Here is a 16,424-nt window from a genome sequence, read left to right as displayed (position 1 = left end):
GATTCCCAGGTGATTCTAATGTGCAGCCAAGGTTGAGAACCACTGCCTTAGATTAAAGCACTGAGAAACGGAGCCTCTGGGAGGGGATTGGTGGAGTGAGTTTGTGGCCTTTGTACGCAGGAAGTATGAGACCATCACAAGTGACACGTACATGTTGTCGGGGTTTTCTTTGGAATACTTCAGCCGAACATCGATACTGAATTACGGGGAGGAGAGGGGTGGGATAGATGTGCAGGATGTTGATAACGTGAAGCTGGGGGGTGAATCCGGGGGCTGAAACGTTACACGAGGAAGGGGAGCGTTGTGTGCAGCCTCATCTTAGAGCCGACGCAGTGTTTCCTGCGGAGTCGCCTCTCTTGCCATTGGGCTTGGCTTCCCACACACACTAAGAAGAGGTGCTGATGTTGAAGTGCGTGGAGCATCATGGGAAGATACTCATGATATATTTGAGTGGAAAAGGACCACAAATAGTTATGTACAGAATTCCCATTTGGCTTAAATAATATACAAGCCCGTATGTAGAAAGCAGATGGCGTGTGTCCACCCAGGTCGAAATCACTGGGGAGAGAAACGATCTTTGTTTTTAGCATTTCTACAGCACGCTGGTGTGTCACTGGTGCGATACTGTGAACAGATGAGTCTAATTCAATCTGTTGCTCTTTTGATTCAGGGAAGAGTATGGAGGAAATTAAGAAGGTGCTGTTGCTGGTGCTGGGCTGTGCCGTCCAGGTATGGCATGGGCAAGGGTGGAGGGGGCCTGGCCTTGGCCGTCTTGTGTGTGGGTTTGTGGGGATAGACTCCCCCTTAGTGAGTGAGGTCGGAGGGAAGCTGACACGTCCCAGCTTCCTGAGCGAAGGGAACACTCAGTAGGTGGCAGCCGATTCTATACCAGGGCACCTTCGGCAAGAAGCAGGTGGAGATCCCTCAGCCCAGGGTGCCTCAGCAAATCGTCCCCAGCATAGGGACACCTAGAGCGAAGAGCAGCAGCCACACACCGCCTGGGGCCGCATCTGACCGCCCGTCTCGGGAAATAAACGTTTGAGGGAGCAGCCCCACTGGGTCCTTCCTGTTCTGTCTCCGGCTGCTCGCACAGCACGAGGCAGGCTGAGACTAAGTGGCCCGCGGACGCTGAGATGTTTTCACCAGCCAGCCCTTTGAAGACAACGTTTGTCGCCATCTGGCTGAAAGCAGGGGTGCTTGATCTTTCCTTGTTTAAGAATCACCGGAGCTTGGTTAGTGTGCAGATTGCTGGGTTTCATCCCCCATGTCTTCAGCCGGACCGGGCTTTTTAAGAACAAGCGCCCCAGGTGACGCTGACGTAGGTGATCGGAGCACCTTGTGATCTAGAGAAACCTCAGTCTAAGGGGCGGTGGGGAGGACAAATTCTTGGTTACAGAGGAGGAAGCCAGGGGCTAGTGGGCAGGTTGCTTGGAACCTTTCTGTGGCTGTGGCGGGCTCAGGTTGCCTCACTCGCAAAATGCCTCCATTAACACACGTTTCCCCGCAGTGCGAGAGGAAAGAGGAGTTTATCGACAGAATCAAACAGCTGGACATCGAGACCCAGGCCGGGATCGTGGCCCATATCCAGGAGGTAGGTGTGTGGCTGGCTTTGTGGGGCTCGGCTGTGGACCCCCACTCCCGTGTCAGCCAGGACTCTCCACCCAGGAAACGTTGAAAGACTACATCACCCGTTAGCAATTTTACTGATTTTAGGTTTCAGATACCACAGAAATATTGAACCTGTTTGGAAAGGTAGTCATCAGCAAGCTAAAAGAAAATGGGGGTAAAAATTTGAAAAAAAAAATTTAAAAATACCTCAATCAAGTCTTCTTTTGCCTCCTCTTCTTGCCTAATATGGACTCGGACTATTTTTAAGTGCTGTCAAGTGGTTTGGACTCAGAACGTGATTTACAGGCCCTGAAAATATATCCTGGCACATGTCGCCCTGCCTCACACGGTTGATCATCAGGGAGAAAGGTTCTCCGTCTCTTTCAGGGACATGGCAGAGAAACGGCGGCCACCCCTTGGGAAGTGAGAAACCACCAAGTCCTAGAAGGGCTGTCGCTGTCGACTCGGCCCCTGGGGTGGGGTCGGAGGGCTCTGCCCCGAGGACAGTCCCTCGCCATGGAGCTCGGCCGAGGTGGTCACGTCAGAAGTGGTTTCCCTGGAAACCGGGCCTGTGGGGGCAGCACCAACCTGGAAGTGTATTGCCCTGACATCCTCCCCGCCTCCCTCCAGAAGAAGCCTATGCTGTATGTTTAATTATCTCGGAAGAAGTGGTTCAGCCTTCAGTCTCATTGGACAGATGAGATGAAGGCATGAAAAAGACATGAGCAGGAGCACTTAGGAGCAGGTGCGTGACTGGCAGGGGCAGCTGCACACAGCTCCCCAGGCCGGCACCGGGGACAGGCCGGGCTGACGGGTCCCCAGCCCCCAGGCACCATGGGGTGATGGGCTCTGAGTCAGCGCTGGAGCCGGGGGTGGGAGCGGCCTGTCACAGTCGCGGGGAAATGAGCATCGTCGTAAATGCCCTTAGCCATTCGTGGCGGTGAGTGGCCACCTGGTCGCCTGAGAACCGTTCTGCCTTTTAATTTTCCTTGTGTGTCCACGTGTTTTGAAAATGTATGTGTCTGGGGACTAGGTCTTTGCCACTCGCCGCCTTCCCTGCTCAGCCAGTAGGATATTTACAGTGAAAGGGGGTGGGATGCAGCCAGTGGAGTCCCGAGTGATTACACATTCAGGGCTGGCTGTGGGGACTGGGCTTCAGAAAACACTCAGGGGCCCAGCCGCACAGGAGGCCCACGGAGGCAGCATGGAGCGGGGGGGCGGGCAACATGAGCCTTTAATAAAGCTGCTCGTGTGACCGATGTGCCGCTGGGGTTGTGTCCCAGGATCCCCTTTCCAGACATAAGAGGCCTTTCCCAAGCATGGGGATGGAGCAGGCCTCGAGCCAGCCTCTGAGACCCGGAACCGGGCCTTTGGGGTGCCTGGTACCAGGGGCTGGGATTTCTCCTGATCCTCCGAGATCTGCCAAACCCAACTTTCCCCTTTGAGAGGCGGGGAGAGGTAAGGACATGGATGTCATTTGAGAATGCGAAAGGCCCTGTTTTCTTGTGGGGTGTTTTTTGTTGTTGTTCGTTTGTCTTTTAAGTTGTTTTCTACCTCCATTTACTTCTCTGGAAAGTGGAAGAACTTTTTTGGTGCACCTCACTGAGTAGATTCCCGTTTGTTTTCCCCTTTTGAGGCCCGACTGCACTCATACTCATCTTCCCACACGGAGAAGACGGGGACCGAAACAGACCTTCTGCCGCCTCTGGCTGGTCTGGGGGGTCAGGGTGAGAAGGGCAGGTGGGCAGTCGGTGGAGAGGCTGGCCGGCGAGGACCTGGCGGAAAGGGGACAGCCAGGTGGGCCTGCGCGGCCTGTGGGGATGAGATACAGGCTTACCTGGAAATTATTATGAAATATTTCCCCGAAAAATAACATGATTGTTACGTACCCAACATTCGGACATAAGCGTTTTATTATTTTGCCATCTTCGCGTTAGATTCTAGGGAGGAAGGCGCTATTCCTCTCCTCGCCCGCCCACGCCCACTCCCACGGCCTCCCTCCTTTGTGTGATGGAGGGATGGTGCTCCACTGAAAACCTCAGAGGACAGTTTGGGGAGCGACTGCACTGTAGGGGGCGCTTGTGGTATGACAGTCAGCGTCCGCTCTGAACCAGGGGCAGCGCAGTGGTTTGTGTGCGTGAAGAACTCGGCGGCAGAAGGAGTGGCTGCACTTGCTAAGGAGCCCCCCGCCCGCCACGGAAACTTGGTGGCTGAGGGTTAATGTCAGTGAGATGGGTCAGCTGTGGCGGAGTCGCCTGGGCCCCCGAGGCTGGGCCTGGGGCGGGGGGTGCTCTCGGGGACCCCCGCAGCTGCTCCCTGCCCGGCCTCTGCAGCCCCGGACCCGTGTGTGCCCTCAGGTGACGCACAACCAGGAGAACGTGTTTGACCTGCAGTGGCTGGAGGTCCCGGACGTGGCCCTGGAGGAGCTGGAGGCCCTCTCGCGGAACATGGTGTTTCACCTCAGGAGGCTCATAGACGATCGAGACGAGTGCAGGGAGGTGGGTTTGCGGCGGGTGGCCCAGCAGCCCGGGGGGCGGGGGAGGGGGGCAGGTCAGGGCGGGGCTTGGGCCTGGGGCCGAGTTACGGGCCACGCTCCTCCTCCTGACTCTTCCTCTCAAGCCTCTCTTTCTCTCGTGGTCCAGTTTCCATGGGGCAGGACGTGGGCACAGTCACCTCCCAGACACCTGTGTGAGGATCAACGTTGGGGTGGGGGCCCTACTCCATTCACACGCCCCTTTCGGTCTCACTAACATACCCTCGCTTTTTAAAAACATACACCACCTTCCTCCTGCTTCCCTCCTGGTCTTGCAGTATCGACTGGCATCTCCTTTGCTTCCGTGTTCTGGTCCTTTTCTCCGAGTCCTAGGGCGGGCACTGTGCCAGGCACAGGAGCACGCCAGTGAGAGCCCTCTCTGCCCGCGTAGCTGATCGTGGACCTGACTCAGGAGCGGGACTACCTCCAGGCGCAGCAGCCGCCCAGCCCCCTCAAGTCCTCCAGCGCCGAGTCCACGCCCAGCCCGACCAGCAGCCTCTCCAGTGAGGACAAGCAGCACCTGGCCGTGGAGCTGGCGGACACCAAGGCCAGGCTGCGCCGCGTCCGGCAGGAGCTGTGAGTCCCCCGGTGACCCACCCGTTCTCTCTGCTCTTGGGCGTGTGTCACCAACACATTTCTAACGCCTGGTTCACTGCCATGCGATGCAGCAAACGGGGCAGCTCACTAGCGCCCCAGAGTGAAGGCTCTGCTCTGAGCTCAGTCCCTGTGGCTAGTCCACTTTCTGCCCACCCCCCGCCCCCCCGGGGCCTGCACAAGAGGGGTTCTGCTGGGTCTTCAGGGCTCCTGCCAGTCCAGACATTACAGACGGAGCAGCAGCCTGTGTTCACCCTCAGGCCCAGGGTGGGGGTTGAATGGCCGCATACTGGGGTGTGTGTTCTTGGCTGGGGGGAGGATGTGTCTCGCCCACGTGGCGAGCCTGTTCCCTCCTTCCTGCAGCTGTGATGTCACCTTGCCCGTCATCTCGGGAGCTGCCCGCCTTCACCTGCCCGCCAGTGGGCCTCGCCGCCTGCCTGGCTGTGGAGGGGCGCAGTGGCTCCTGGGGTCTCTCCTTCCCTGTCCCGCACCCTCAGAGGGAAGCTCGCTGTCTGGCGGGTGTAGTCCGAGAGCAGGCATTGAAAACTTAAAAATGACATTAGAGTCGGGAGCGATTCACAAGCCCCACATGAGACTCCCTCCTCACGCCCAGAAGCCAGGTCCCCTTTCCTTTCCCGCTGGGGTCTCCCAGGGTGATGGGCTTTCCGGGTGCTTCCAGGGAGGAGAAGACAGAGCAGCTGGCGGACACCAGGCATGAGGTGGATCAGCTGGTGCTGGAGCTGCAGAAAGTCAAGCAGGAGGTGAGTGGAAAGCCTGTTGTGTGTGATGGGGGCGAGGGGCTAGGACGCCCAGTAACCATGGCCCGGGGTCCAGGAATGTAACCGCGGGACCTTCCAACAAAGGCCTGTTTCCTTCCCGCTCAGAGCAACGCTGCCTGAGAGCCAGTTGTCGTGAGGGTTGCTGTGGGGATGACATGTTTCAGTGACGGCGTGTGGGGCCCCCGCGGGGGCCTGCACATGGAGCCGCTCGGCCGCCAGGACCTGGCTTCTCCTGGAGCTGCAGGGACTTGGCCCCTTTCTCCCCAGCCCCGAGGGTGTCCTGAACCAGGTCCCCTGCCTTTGCCCACCTCCCAGAACATCCAGCTGGCTGCCAGCGCCCGGTCCGCTCGCGCCTACCTCGACGAGCTGGACTCCCTGAGAGAGAAGGGGAGCCGCGTGGAGAGGCTGGAGATGGAGCTGATGCGCTTCCGGGAGAAGCTGAAGGACGCGGACTTCTACAAGGCCCGCATGGAGGTGAGCTGTCCTGGAGGAGGGGGAGGAGCCGCGATGCCTCCCCAGCTGCCCTTGCACCAGGCCTGTCTGCACGACCCCTGTGCCTCCCTCTGTGAGCGGCAGGAGTAGGGCTGGGAATATGATTAAAGGGCCCTGGCTCTTTTGGGATTTTTCCTTCTCCCGCTTCATGCCACAGTGATGACCTTTATTAAGACTCTTGTAATTTCTGTGGCTAAATCTCACCCGGACTGTTCCCTCATCTATAAAACAGAGATAATTGTGCTAGTTCATGAGGTTTCTACAATGAAAGAGGTAAAATGCCTGGTATATGGGCACGTCCGATATTAAGCTCTCAGTGGCACAGCCTCCTCGGATCCCGAGGTTACGGGTCCATTCCGGGGAGGGTGTCAGGGCTGAGGCTGGGATTCTGGTGCTTTGGCCACTCACCCCGACTGCTTCAGGTCAACAGTGGGTTCGGACCCCTCTTCCGAGGGTTTGGGAATTTTGCTCCCTTCGCAGATCCCAGGGGTCAGAGGCAGTTTGAGGGAACTGGGTGAAATCAGGGTGCCAGCTCATCCTGGGGGGCCTGTTGGATGGTAAGAAATCATCCCCATTGCCGGCCGGGAAGCCTGTGAGGGGGCTGAGCGCAGTCTGGGGTCACAGGCTCCCCTCCCTGCCCAGCTGGTGGCCGGCAGGTGTGCGTGGGGCAGGCTGTTTGGCCGGGGACCTCAACGTGCTCTCCTGCTGCGGACGGGCCCTGAGGCCCCTGGGCCGCGTGGCGGCAGGTGGGAGATGGCTGTTTGTACCTCCAACCCACTCAGGGCGGGTCTTTCCCCAGGAATGTGGGTGACACACTCGCCCCACCCACCCCCTGTGGAGGAGGCGCCCTGGTTGCTGTGCCAAGGCAGCCTGGCTGGGCGGGTGGGGATGAGAGGCCGCTCTCCGCTTTGTCCTGGGAATGGTCCGCTGGCCCTGCTGGTGATGAGAGGCATCAATCTGCAGCAGACAGGTCCTGGTACACGGCACACTCACTCACCGAAAGTGGCACAGGTGGGAAGGTCCCAGACAGTCATGTACAGGCTCCCCCAGACCGCTGCCTCTGCAGCCCTCCGGACGCAGCCCCCACACCTCACCCTGGAACTGCCCCGTGGATGGGGGTGCGTTTCGGGGCCCTTGCAGGCTGCCTTGCTCAGTCACACAGACACGGCGACCGAAGGCCTGTGTGGCCCTAGCCCTGCGCCGGGAGCTTCCGGGCTTCTGGAAGGTTTCGCACGGGAACTCCTCTTCCGTGTTCTCAGCTTTCGTGCCCCTGGATGATACGGCAATGTTTTTCACAATGATTAATAATTTTGCTGTCAAGTTAGTAATGCCTTAGACCTGGCCGGTTTGGCTCAGTGGGTAGAGCATCAGCCTGCCGACCAAAGGGTGTTCCGGGTTTGTTTCAGTCAAGGGCCTGTACCTCTGTTGCAGGCTCCTCCCCAGCCCGGGCCCTGGTCTGCAGGAGGCAACCAATGGATGTGTTCCTCTCACATCGATGTTTCTCTCTGTCTTTCCCTCTCTCTTCCACTCTCCTTAAATAAAAAATCAATGGAAAAATATCCTCCTTCCTGCTTGTGCCCCTCCTTGGGCTCCAGCTCACATCGTTGATAGTAGTCTGAGCCTCTCCCTCTCCCTCTCCCCGCCACCCCCACCCTGAGGCTCCGTAAGAGAACACAGGTCTGGAGCTCTCCAGCTGAGTTCAAGCCCCAGCTTCACCCCCTCACTGTGGCTTGGGGCTCATTCCTTAATTGACCCACGGCCGCAGCCTCTTCGTGTGTAGGAAGGGACTGTGCCTGCCTCCCCCTCGGGGCTGCTGTGAAGAGTGAATGTGCAAGGACAGAGGGCACCTAGTGCAGGGCCGGGGATGGGCAGAGAGACGGTGCCCAGGTGACTCCAGAGTCTGAGCAAACCCTTCCCGCTGCCAGGCTGCGAGGAATAGCAACAAAAACAAAAGAAAATATTAGTCATGCCTTAAATTTTGCATTAGTTTAATGAGTTACAAGAGAAAGCGTGTGGTTCATGGAGCCCAGGCCAGGCAGAGGGTGAGTCACACTGTTCTCGGGGCCCATGTGCCAGGGCCCAGGGAGCAGTGAGGACGGTGCTGCACTCACGTCCTTAGATCGCGGTGGCTCCACCAGCCCCGCAGACTGTGCGCAGGCCCCGGTCAGCCCTGCTCGGCCAGGTTCCCTGTGTGCCCCTCGACCCCCCGAGGGGAGGACGGGGTCTTAAGCGACTGCATGCCTGGGGCCTGGCGCACACAGGGCACTTGGTGGTCACCACACAAGGACAAACCCATCTCCCAGCAATGAAAACACTTGAAATCTGGGGAGAAGGACGGGGAAAAGTCACCAGGTTTTGTCTCCTTCCAAATGGTGACGCTTCGGGTGTGATGGGCAGCGGGTCAGAGAGCCGAGGACGGTTGCCCTCCACTGGGGGACCAGCCGTCAGGCCTGGCCTGTGACTTCCTAAACGTGGCCCCTCAGCTGTTTGCTGGGCTGCGTCTAGCCTCTAAATAGCCTCCGTTTCAGTTGGGGCCAGGCCCTCGGGGGGCCAGGCTGGCTGTGGGCAGCTGCAGGGGTGTGGCTCCTCCCTCGTCCGGGCCAAGCCCTTTGCCAGCTCTAGGACCCTGGCACAGCTTCTTGCGGTCTGGTCTCTCACTTCTGAGGTGGCAGGGTGTGCAAAGCAAGTTCAGATACTTGTGACACCTAATATACGGCGAAGGTTGATGCCACCAGAAAATGGAAACATATTTGAATAGTAGCTGTAAGTCACTTTGTTCCACGCTGTATTCTGCTTCTGGACACTTGTCCATCCCTGCTTGTCTCCAAGCCTTGCAGGGCCCAACTCACTTGCCACCCCTGATTCCCCCTCATGGCATGACTCAGCTGTCAAGGGTCACTGAACACTTCTGGGAGGCCCACGAGAGCAGAAAGGGAATAGTCCTGCCCTGCGGGAGGGGGACAGGCCAGCTCAGTGTTGCCTCAGAGTGGGCACTGGGGGGCCCGAGCATCTGACTCACCGGGTGGGACAGAGTGGAGTGGCAAGCACTTCTCAGAGGGGGCAGCCCCAGCTGGGTTCTGAAGGCCGAGTAGGACTTGGTCGTAAGGCTGAAGCGGCAGGCTGTGCTCTGGGAGCTCAGGGCCTGAGCGTGTGGTGAGAGATGAGTACTGGTGGGTAGACTGGCTGGGACACAAGGTGAGAATGCTGGGGCCGCGGCCAAGAGGGAGAGCCGGGCCTCCTTCCTGCTTGTGCCCCTCCATGGGCTCCAGCTCACATCGTTGATAGTAGTCTGAGCCTCTTCCTCTCCCTCTTCCCCACCCCCTACCCTGGGGCTCCGTAAGAGAACACAGGTCTGGAGCTCTCCAGCTGAGTTCAAGCCCCAGCTTCACCCCCTCACTGGCTTTATGGCTTGGGGCTCATTCCTTAATTGACCCACAGCAGCCTCTTAGTGTGTAGGAAGGGACTGTGCCTGCCTCCCCCTCGGGGCTGTTGTGAAGAGTGAATGTGCAAGGACAGAGGGCACCTAGTGCAGGGCTGGGGATGGGCAGAGAGACGGTGCCCAGGTGACTCCAGAGTCTGAGCAAACCCTTCCCGCTGCCAGGCTTTGATCAGAACTGAGTCCACTGATGGGAGGTCCACGGCTTCCCTCCTACCAAGAACCTTGGGTTCTGGGCCCTGTGGGGAAAATGAACATGAGATGGAAAAGCAGCAGCTACCGCCCACTCCCAGTCGTTAGAACCCATGAGTGGGGCCAGGCTTGGGAAACTGCCCACCGAGAAAATCGGTCACATCCCGTTATGTGTGTTCCCAGACTGAAGGCACTTGGGGGAGACTCAGCCCCCTAATACACCGAGTGGTTCTGGGAGGCTCCTGGGACAGGAGCAGAGATGAGGGGAAAGAGCTGAACGGCTCCCCCGTGTGTGCTGGGCCCTGGGACAGGAGTAAGTCCAGCAGACTCCTCCCATGAGGGGGCCTTGAGGGCCCACCCATGGCGTCTCACACCCAGATTGTGCCTGACACCCAGAGGCCCATAGTATTGTTTGTTGTGCCTTAGCCCTCATTTCCAGGAAACGGCCGAGAGCTTTTGGTTTTCCAAGAGGACGTGAGTGAAATGTTCAAATAGGAACTGTGTGTTGAACAATAGCTCACCCATAGCCATTTATTTCCAGGACCCAGATCAGAGGAATGACTATTGAATTGCGAGGCCTGGACTCGGCCCTGGAATATGGGACAGACTCTTAGCCCCACCCCTTCCTTGTTGAGCAAAGCCCCGTACCTGTCAGCAGGCGCACTTGTCCAGTAGATGAGGCTGTACATGTCAGACGCTCCAACACCAGGGCTGGCAGGAGGTAGACGCTGAAGGGGTGTTCCCTTCCCAAATTTAAACAGTGTCTTGATTCAGAGAGTTTTTCCATAGAGAACGTGCATCGGGCCTGGCCTAATGGAGAAGGGGCAGGTGCTCACAAGCGGAGACAGAACGTCCGCGGCAGCGTGTCACCCTGAGGTGCAGGTTTGGGTGCAGATGCCCGAAGAACGCGGTCCTCAGGACCCGGGGGCCTGGGTCTGATGGTTCTCATGTGTGTGTTTGCTGACCAGGAGCTGAGAGAAGATAACTTCACTTTGATTGACACCAAGTCCATTCTGGAGGAGCAGCTGACGGCGGCTCGGGCCCGGGTCGATAAACTGTACGAGCTGGAGAAAGAGAACCTGCAGCTGAAATCGAAGCTGCACGACCTGGAATTGGTATGACGTTGTCAGCATGTGTCCGACAGATCGGGGCAGTTTCAGGTGCATGTTGTGCCCTCTCCGACTTCCTGCTACTGGGTTGGTGCTGCTGCCGACGCCGTGACCCGCTAACTGCGGAGAGTTGCTTGCAAAGCTCGCCAGCTTGAGTGGACACCACTTAAGGCCCTCAAAACAGATAGGGCCTGACTGTTGTGTTGCTTTTCTGTCAGGATGGTTGTACATGGGCGTCTTTTGCAAAAAAGGGCATTTGTGGTGTGGGTTGAGCTGTGATTTGGGAGTTCCTGCAGTCTTTCCAAGACATATGAGGCCTGCTAAGGGGCCGCAGAGCTGCCCGTTATCATATCACTTGCTTTAAAGCCCTGTGCTGTACGCCACTTTGTTTAGACACCACTCAGAGACGTCGGGTGTCTTCATCACCTAGGCCAGTGGTCGGCAAACTCATTAGTCAGCAGAGCAAATATCAACAGTACAATGATTGAAATTTCTCTTGAGAGCCAAATTTTTTAAACTTAAACTATATAGGTAGGTACATTGTTATTAACTTAATTAAGGTACTCCTAAGGCTTAGGAAGAGCCACACTCAAGGGGCCAAAGAGCCGCATGTGGCTCACGAGCCACAGTTTGCCGACCACGGACCTAGGCCACTGGGTCAGCATGTCTTTTAGTGGCTGTAAGGTCTCCCAGCTGGGCCTGTGTTGGAGTCACTTCTGTGCAGCTGTGCTTTTGGAAGTGAGCAGGTGCATGGAGGCCCTTCATCCTGGGGGAATGAGGATGGATGCACAGGGGCAGGGCCTGTCCAGAGGGGGGCATGGGGGCATCCTCACCACTCCCCTCTTCCTGCACTAGGACCGGGACACAGACAAGAAGCGCATTGAGGAGCTGCTGGAGGAGAACATGGTCCTCGAGATTGCACAGAAGCAGAGCATGAACGAGTCCGCCCACCTGGGCTGGGAGCTGGAGCAGCTGTCCAAGAATGCAGACCTGTCAGACGGTAGGCAGAGCCCCTGGGGCCTGGGAGCCAGCCTGGCTGCGGCTTCTCCCTCATCCAGGGAGCTGAGCCCTTGGCTCTGAATCTCATGTGTCAGCCCATCCTCACCCCAAGTGAATAGGGTTTTATTCAAGGGCCATTTGGAACTGTTTCATTGCAATTCTCCCCAAGAAGAACATGCAGGGTCTGGCAGCCTTGAAGTCAGGACATGAACTACAAAGTAAGTGTTGCCAGATTTCTCAGCCCCCATGCAGACAGTCCCAGGAGCTTCCAGATGACAGCACGCTGACGCCCAGAGGATGCCTTAGATCTGTCCGTGGGGGATTGAACGCTCTGGATGGCAGGAGCCTTCCCCAGTGGTCACTAACCTGCATTAGAACAGGCCTGGGCTGATTTCCTCCATCCATGTCATCATCGGGCAGATGGGTGCAGTCTGTTCTCTGTCTCCCTGGGCAGGGCCTGCTAAGTGTGTGCTTCTCAGGGGAACCAGGCCTCTTCTCCTCTCTCTTGTGTTTGCCCCCTCACAGCCCCCAGAGGAGGTGTGGGGTTGGCCAGGGGCAGGCAGTGCACCCGGCAAACAAGTAGCCAGTCTCTGTGCTCAACAACATCACGTGCACCTGAGGGTGCAGGCGAAGGTGCGCTTAGATCTCTGCAGCGCACAGGAGGGCCTTGGGCTGGTTTGGGGGGTGGGGGAGGTGCTGCTTTTCCAATTCTGATCCACATTCCTAAGCATCATGGAGAGGCTGTTGAGAGCAGCTGGATAGTCCTTCTCTTCAAGGGTCCCCATCAGTTCCAAACTTAAAATCAGTTCATTGAACTCTGAATCTGTGTGAGGAGTCGGTTCTCTCTGTGGTTTGGAGTCTCAGCACTCCTGGGACCAAGGGTGGGCACAACAGGGATCTCTGCTCTGGGAGCTCAGGTTCATGGGGAGGACACTGCCCCCTGGTGGAACGCAGGAGTGGTGCCGGCTGGCAGGGACCTCTCAGACCTAATGTTTCTGTTAGAGACCAGGGAGGCTGGTGGGTTGGGAAGCCTCCCTGACTCAGGCCCTCTGTGTAGTGTGTGAGCCCTTTCAGCTCAGTGCCCGTGACTACTTCTTGGTGTTCCCACTCCTGCTGCTTAGCTGCAGCTCATGAACAAAGCGTGAATGGACTTTTGCGTGGATGGTGTGGTGGCTTCTTGAGTCAGAAAGGCCTGGCTTCAAGTCCTGGCTCCTCCACCTGTTGGCCAGGTGACCTCTTTAAACCTCTGTTTTCTTATCTGCAAAATGGGGGTAATGAAGCTGCCTCGCAGGATTGCTATGCGTGTCTTGTGAGAGGAGCTGGTGAAGCCACACGCTGGGCCTGGCCCCCGGGGCACCAACAAAGGATGGCTGTCCTCATCGCCCTTGTTGGATGAAAAGATCCCCATTGCTCTGGCTCTGGGGGTGCTCGTGAGCACAGCACCCAGTAGGGAACCATCGCTTGTTTTCCCAATAAACTGTTGTGTCCTCTCAAGAGCCTCTGAGGCGCTGGCCTTTAGGGAAGAGGAAATGAGGCTGGTCGTCAGCTCCACTGCTGCACTTGGAGATCCTTCACCATCATTTCCCAGGAGCACAGAGCCGGGTGTGAGGCACTGAGAGAGACAGGAGGTGGGTGGGGTGAGTTGCAGGACAGTGGGGATGCATCTAATGCCACAGAACCATGCGCTTAAAAATGTTACCTTTAAAGCGAATGCTGCAAAGGGTGCCATCTGAATGAGCACAGGTTGTGACTTAGTGGAGTTTTGGCTGTTAGTGTCATTGGTAGCCTTGGCAGGATGAAGCCCTTGGCGAGTTTCCATGTGTTGACAGCAGGCATGTTTGTCTGTGGTGTGCGCTGAGCTGGAGGTGGACCACGAAGGTTCATTTGCTCCACTGCTGAGCTGCCTGCTGCTTCGGGTCTTCAGTCTGTTCTGGCTTCTTGGGTCTGTGCTGCTGTCCTTGGTGGGCGATGGGAACGTCCAGCTTCAGGTGCTGCGGTGACAACCGGCGTCCCCTCTAGGTCCTTCCAGCCCCGAGGGGGTGAACAGGAAGCGGGTGGGGTGCAGCCCTAGGAGCAGTGCAGTGTGATAAGGCTCCGGGTGAGGATGTGGCCCTGGAGGGACAGGTGAGGGAGCACCCTGACCGCTCATACGTTCATTTACCTAAATTCACGCACCTGCTTGTGGCAGGAAGGGGCTGAGAACTCAGGTTCTTCTTGGGTCCGTGCTCCCTTTTCTGTTCTGCCTTCAAGCTGTTTAAAAGCAAAGGAGGAAATCTGCCTTCGTCTGTCTTTACCTTATGTTGATCTCGCTTAGACTTTCTCAAGCAATTTAGATATACTGTCTCATTCTTTTTTCAATGCAATTGTGAAAGCACAAAATGAAATCTCTGTCCGAAGGCCCTACTAAGGGATGGTAAGTACTGGACATACTTGCCGCAGAGCCTCTACCACCAGCAGACATACTGGTCAATTTTCACCCCCCCACACACACACACCCTCAGCTGAGCCACCCAGACCCCCACCACTCTGAGGGCTGGCACAGAAAACGCCATCTCTTTGCCATCTCTGTTAGTCTCTGAAATCCCTGACTTGGTGGCCAGGTTAGAACTTGGTAAAAAGTGGTTCCATCAGTTCTATTATCTTGAGGTTTTCCATTGGCCTCTCCACCGTCACCTTCTTTCTTCTTAAGCTCTGGGTTGCTTCCCTACCAGGCCCCAGCTGAGCCAGGTGCTGACAGCAACAGCACCCTGTGAACAACGGAGGGCACCCAGCCGACCACCCCAGGCCCCTCAGACCTAGGGCTCGGGGTGATGGCCCTGACCCGACTTTGCTCTTCAGCCTCCAGGAAGTCGTTCGTGTTTGAGCTGAACGAATGCGCCTCCAGCCGCATCCTGAAGCTGGAGAAGGAGAACCAGAGCCTTCAGAGCACCATCCAGGGGCTGCGGGACGCCTCCCTGGCCCTGGAGGAGAGCAGCCTCAAGTGCGGGGAGCTGGAGAAGGAGAACCAGCAGCTCAGCACGAAGGTAACTGTGCGGAACATTCGGGCAAACAGGAGGCCAGGCGGAGCGCCCAGGTGTCGGTGAGGATGCGCAGCTGGGAGAAATGCGGGGTGCAGGGCAGCCACAGTGATGGTAGCGGGACACGAGTCCTCATGGAGCAGAGTCCCGAGGCAGCACGACCTGCCCCTGCAGCAGTGCAACCGGACATGAGGGACATCTGTGTGTCTTGTTGCCTTCGCCTGTGCAATGGGCATGACTCCTTAGCCCCCGGCCTCTCGGGCCCCCCCACCCCTGCTTCCTCTCTGGGTCAGTTCCCTGTAGGAAACCATGGCAGCCCTGCTAGAGCCCTCGGGAGGCCTGTCTTGGCTCTGAGTCCTGGTAGAAGGGAGGGGCCGCCGTTCCCAGACCAGAGCTGTCCTGTGTCCGGTCCCAGGAGCCCAGGCCAGGTGGCCCTTCTGCTCCTCCCCCCTGTCCTCAGCCCGCTTGGGGCCTGGCTGCCTCTGTCCTGACCAGCGGGGCTGGTTTTGCTTTCTCCCCCGAGCCTGGCACGTCATGGGTCCTCCCTAACGTTGGGTGAATGGTGCGTCTCGGCCGTCAGCTGAGGACCATAGGGGACATGGCCCGACGCTGGCCTTCCTGGAGCCAGGGCACAGCCTTGGACACGTCCAGACGGCATGGTCACTCGGGGGCACCTGAGAAGGGAACAGGGTCAGCCAGGACACGGCTGCCCAGAGTCCCAGGCACCCTGGTGCCTGCTCGGCTCTCCCACCACCCAAGTGTCGCCCAGGCTGTAGGCTGACTTCGGTCTGAAACGTCTGTGTAAACCATAGTTCCCGAAGTCCACGTCCTTCCCTGAGACTCACCACCCTTCTGTGGGCCTCAGAGAAGGCGCCTTCCCTGCCTCATTTGTATCGATATCCTAAGTCCATTCCTTCAACCAGGAACCCTGATTTTGAGAGGAGGAGGGACAGTCTTTGGAGGCCTATCATGGGAACACAAGCCCGGCATGGGGGCTGCTGAGCAGGTCCCCGGCCCCTGCATGCTCTGGGGACCGAGAGCCTCACCACAGGAGTCCTCGGCCCAAGCCTGGTGCCCACCCAGGGAGGATGGGAAACCCCTTGGGGCCAGCTCCCAGCCCAGCCCAGTGAGCTCTCCCTATGGAATGGAGGTCCTTCAGGGATGGACAGGACTAAGGGCCCCAGTTCCATGGCAGAAAGAACCAGGCGAAGAAAGGTGGGGCGTGTCTAGCAGTGGTGGGTGGGTCATGGGCAATCACATCTTCCTGCTGAAAGCAACAACAATCAGAAATGCCAGGGTTGGAGTCACATCCCTTTCTCTGTGCGGGACGGGGCGGCAGGGGTGAAGCGTTAAGAGTAAGATGGTGGGGGTTGGAGGACACACACCCCAGGCCCCGGCTGAGGGAGAGCAGGGCTGGGTCGGCCCATGGCTGTGCGTTGGGCTCTGCCACGTCCTCACTGTGGGGCTCTGGGCAAATTGCTCCAGGACTCTGAGCCCCGTGCCCTTCTCTGAGGGCGAGTGACAGCTGCTCCGGGCCTTCCTCCTCGGGGCCGGCTCCCGGGGGGGCAGGAGTCGCCCTCAGAGCAGGTGCTGGTTCCCTCTGAGCCCAGACCTGGTGCTAGGAAGCGGGGCCGCGATAGGAAGGAGAAGAAAGATGTTCTCGCT

The 16,424-nt window shown here is 57.9% G+C and overlaps 1 protein-coding gene across 1 annotated transcript in view; it reads left to right on the top strand.

Annotated features, from left to right (window-relative positions):
* The window catches only part of LOC132230343 (protein Daple-like), a 105,398-nt gene that overhangs the window by 51,151 nt on the left and 37,823 nt on the right, over positions 1–16,424 (top strand). Inside the window, exons 5-13 of the mRNA XM_059687670.1 lie at positions 671–729; positions 1,508–1,591; positions 3,966–4,106; positions 4,533–4,717; positions 5,415–5,496; positions 5,830–5,988; positions 10,603–10,749; positions 11,599–11,743; positions 14,581–14,765. Coding sequence (XP_059543653.1) covers positions 671–729; positions 1,508–1,591; positions 3,966–4,106; positions 4,533–4,717; positions 5,415–5,496; positions 5,830–5,988; positions 10,603–10,749; positions 11,599–11,743; positions 14,581–14,765 — 1,187 coding nt within the window. The remainder of the gene's footprint in view (positions 1–670; positions 730–1,507; positions 1,592–3,965; positions 4,107–4,532; positions 4,718–5,414; positions 5,497–5,829; positions 5,989–10,602; positions 10,750–11,598; positions 11,744–14,580; positions 14,766–16,424) is intronic.

The sequence above is a fragment of the Myotis daubentonii genome, chromosome 1, assembly GCF_963259705.1.
Source record: "Myotis daubentonii chromosome 1, mMyoDau2.1, whole genome shotgun sequence".
In the NCBI taxonomy this organism is placed as follows: domain Eukaryota; kingdom Metazoa; phylum Chordata; class Mammalia; order Chiroptera; family Vespertilionidae; genus Myotis; species Myotis daubentonii.
Note: the sequence above shows the minus strand (reverse complement) of the source record. Positions and strands in the feature narration are given on the sequence as shown.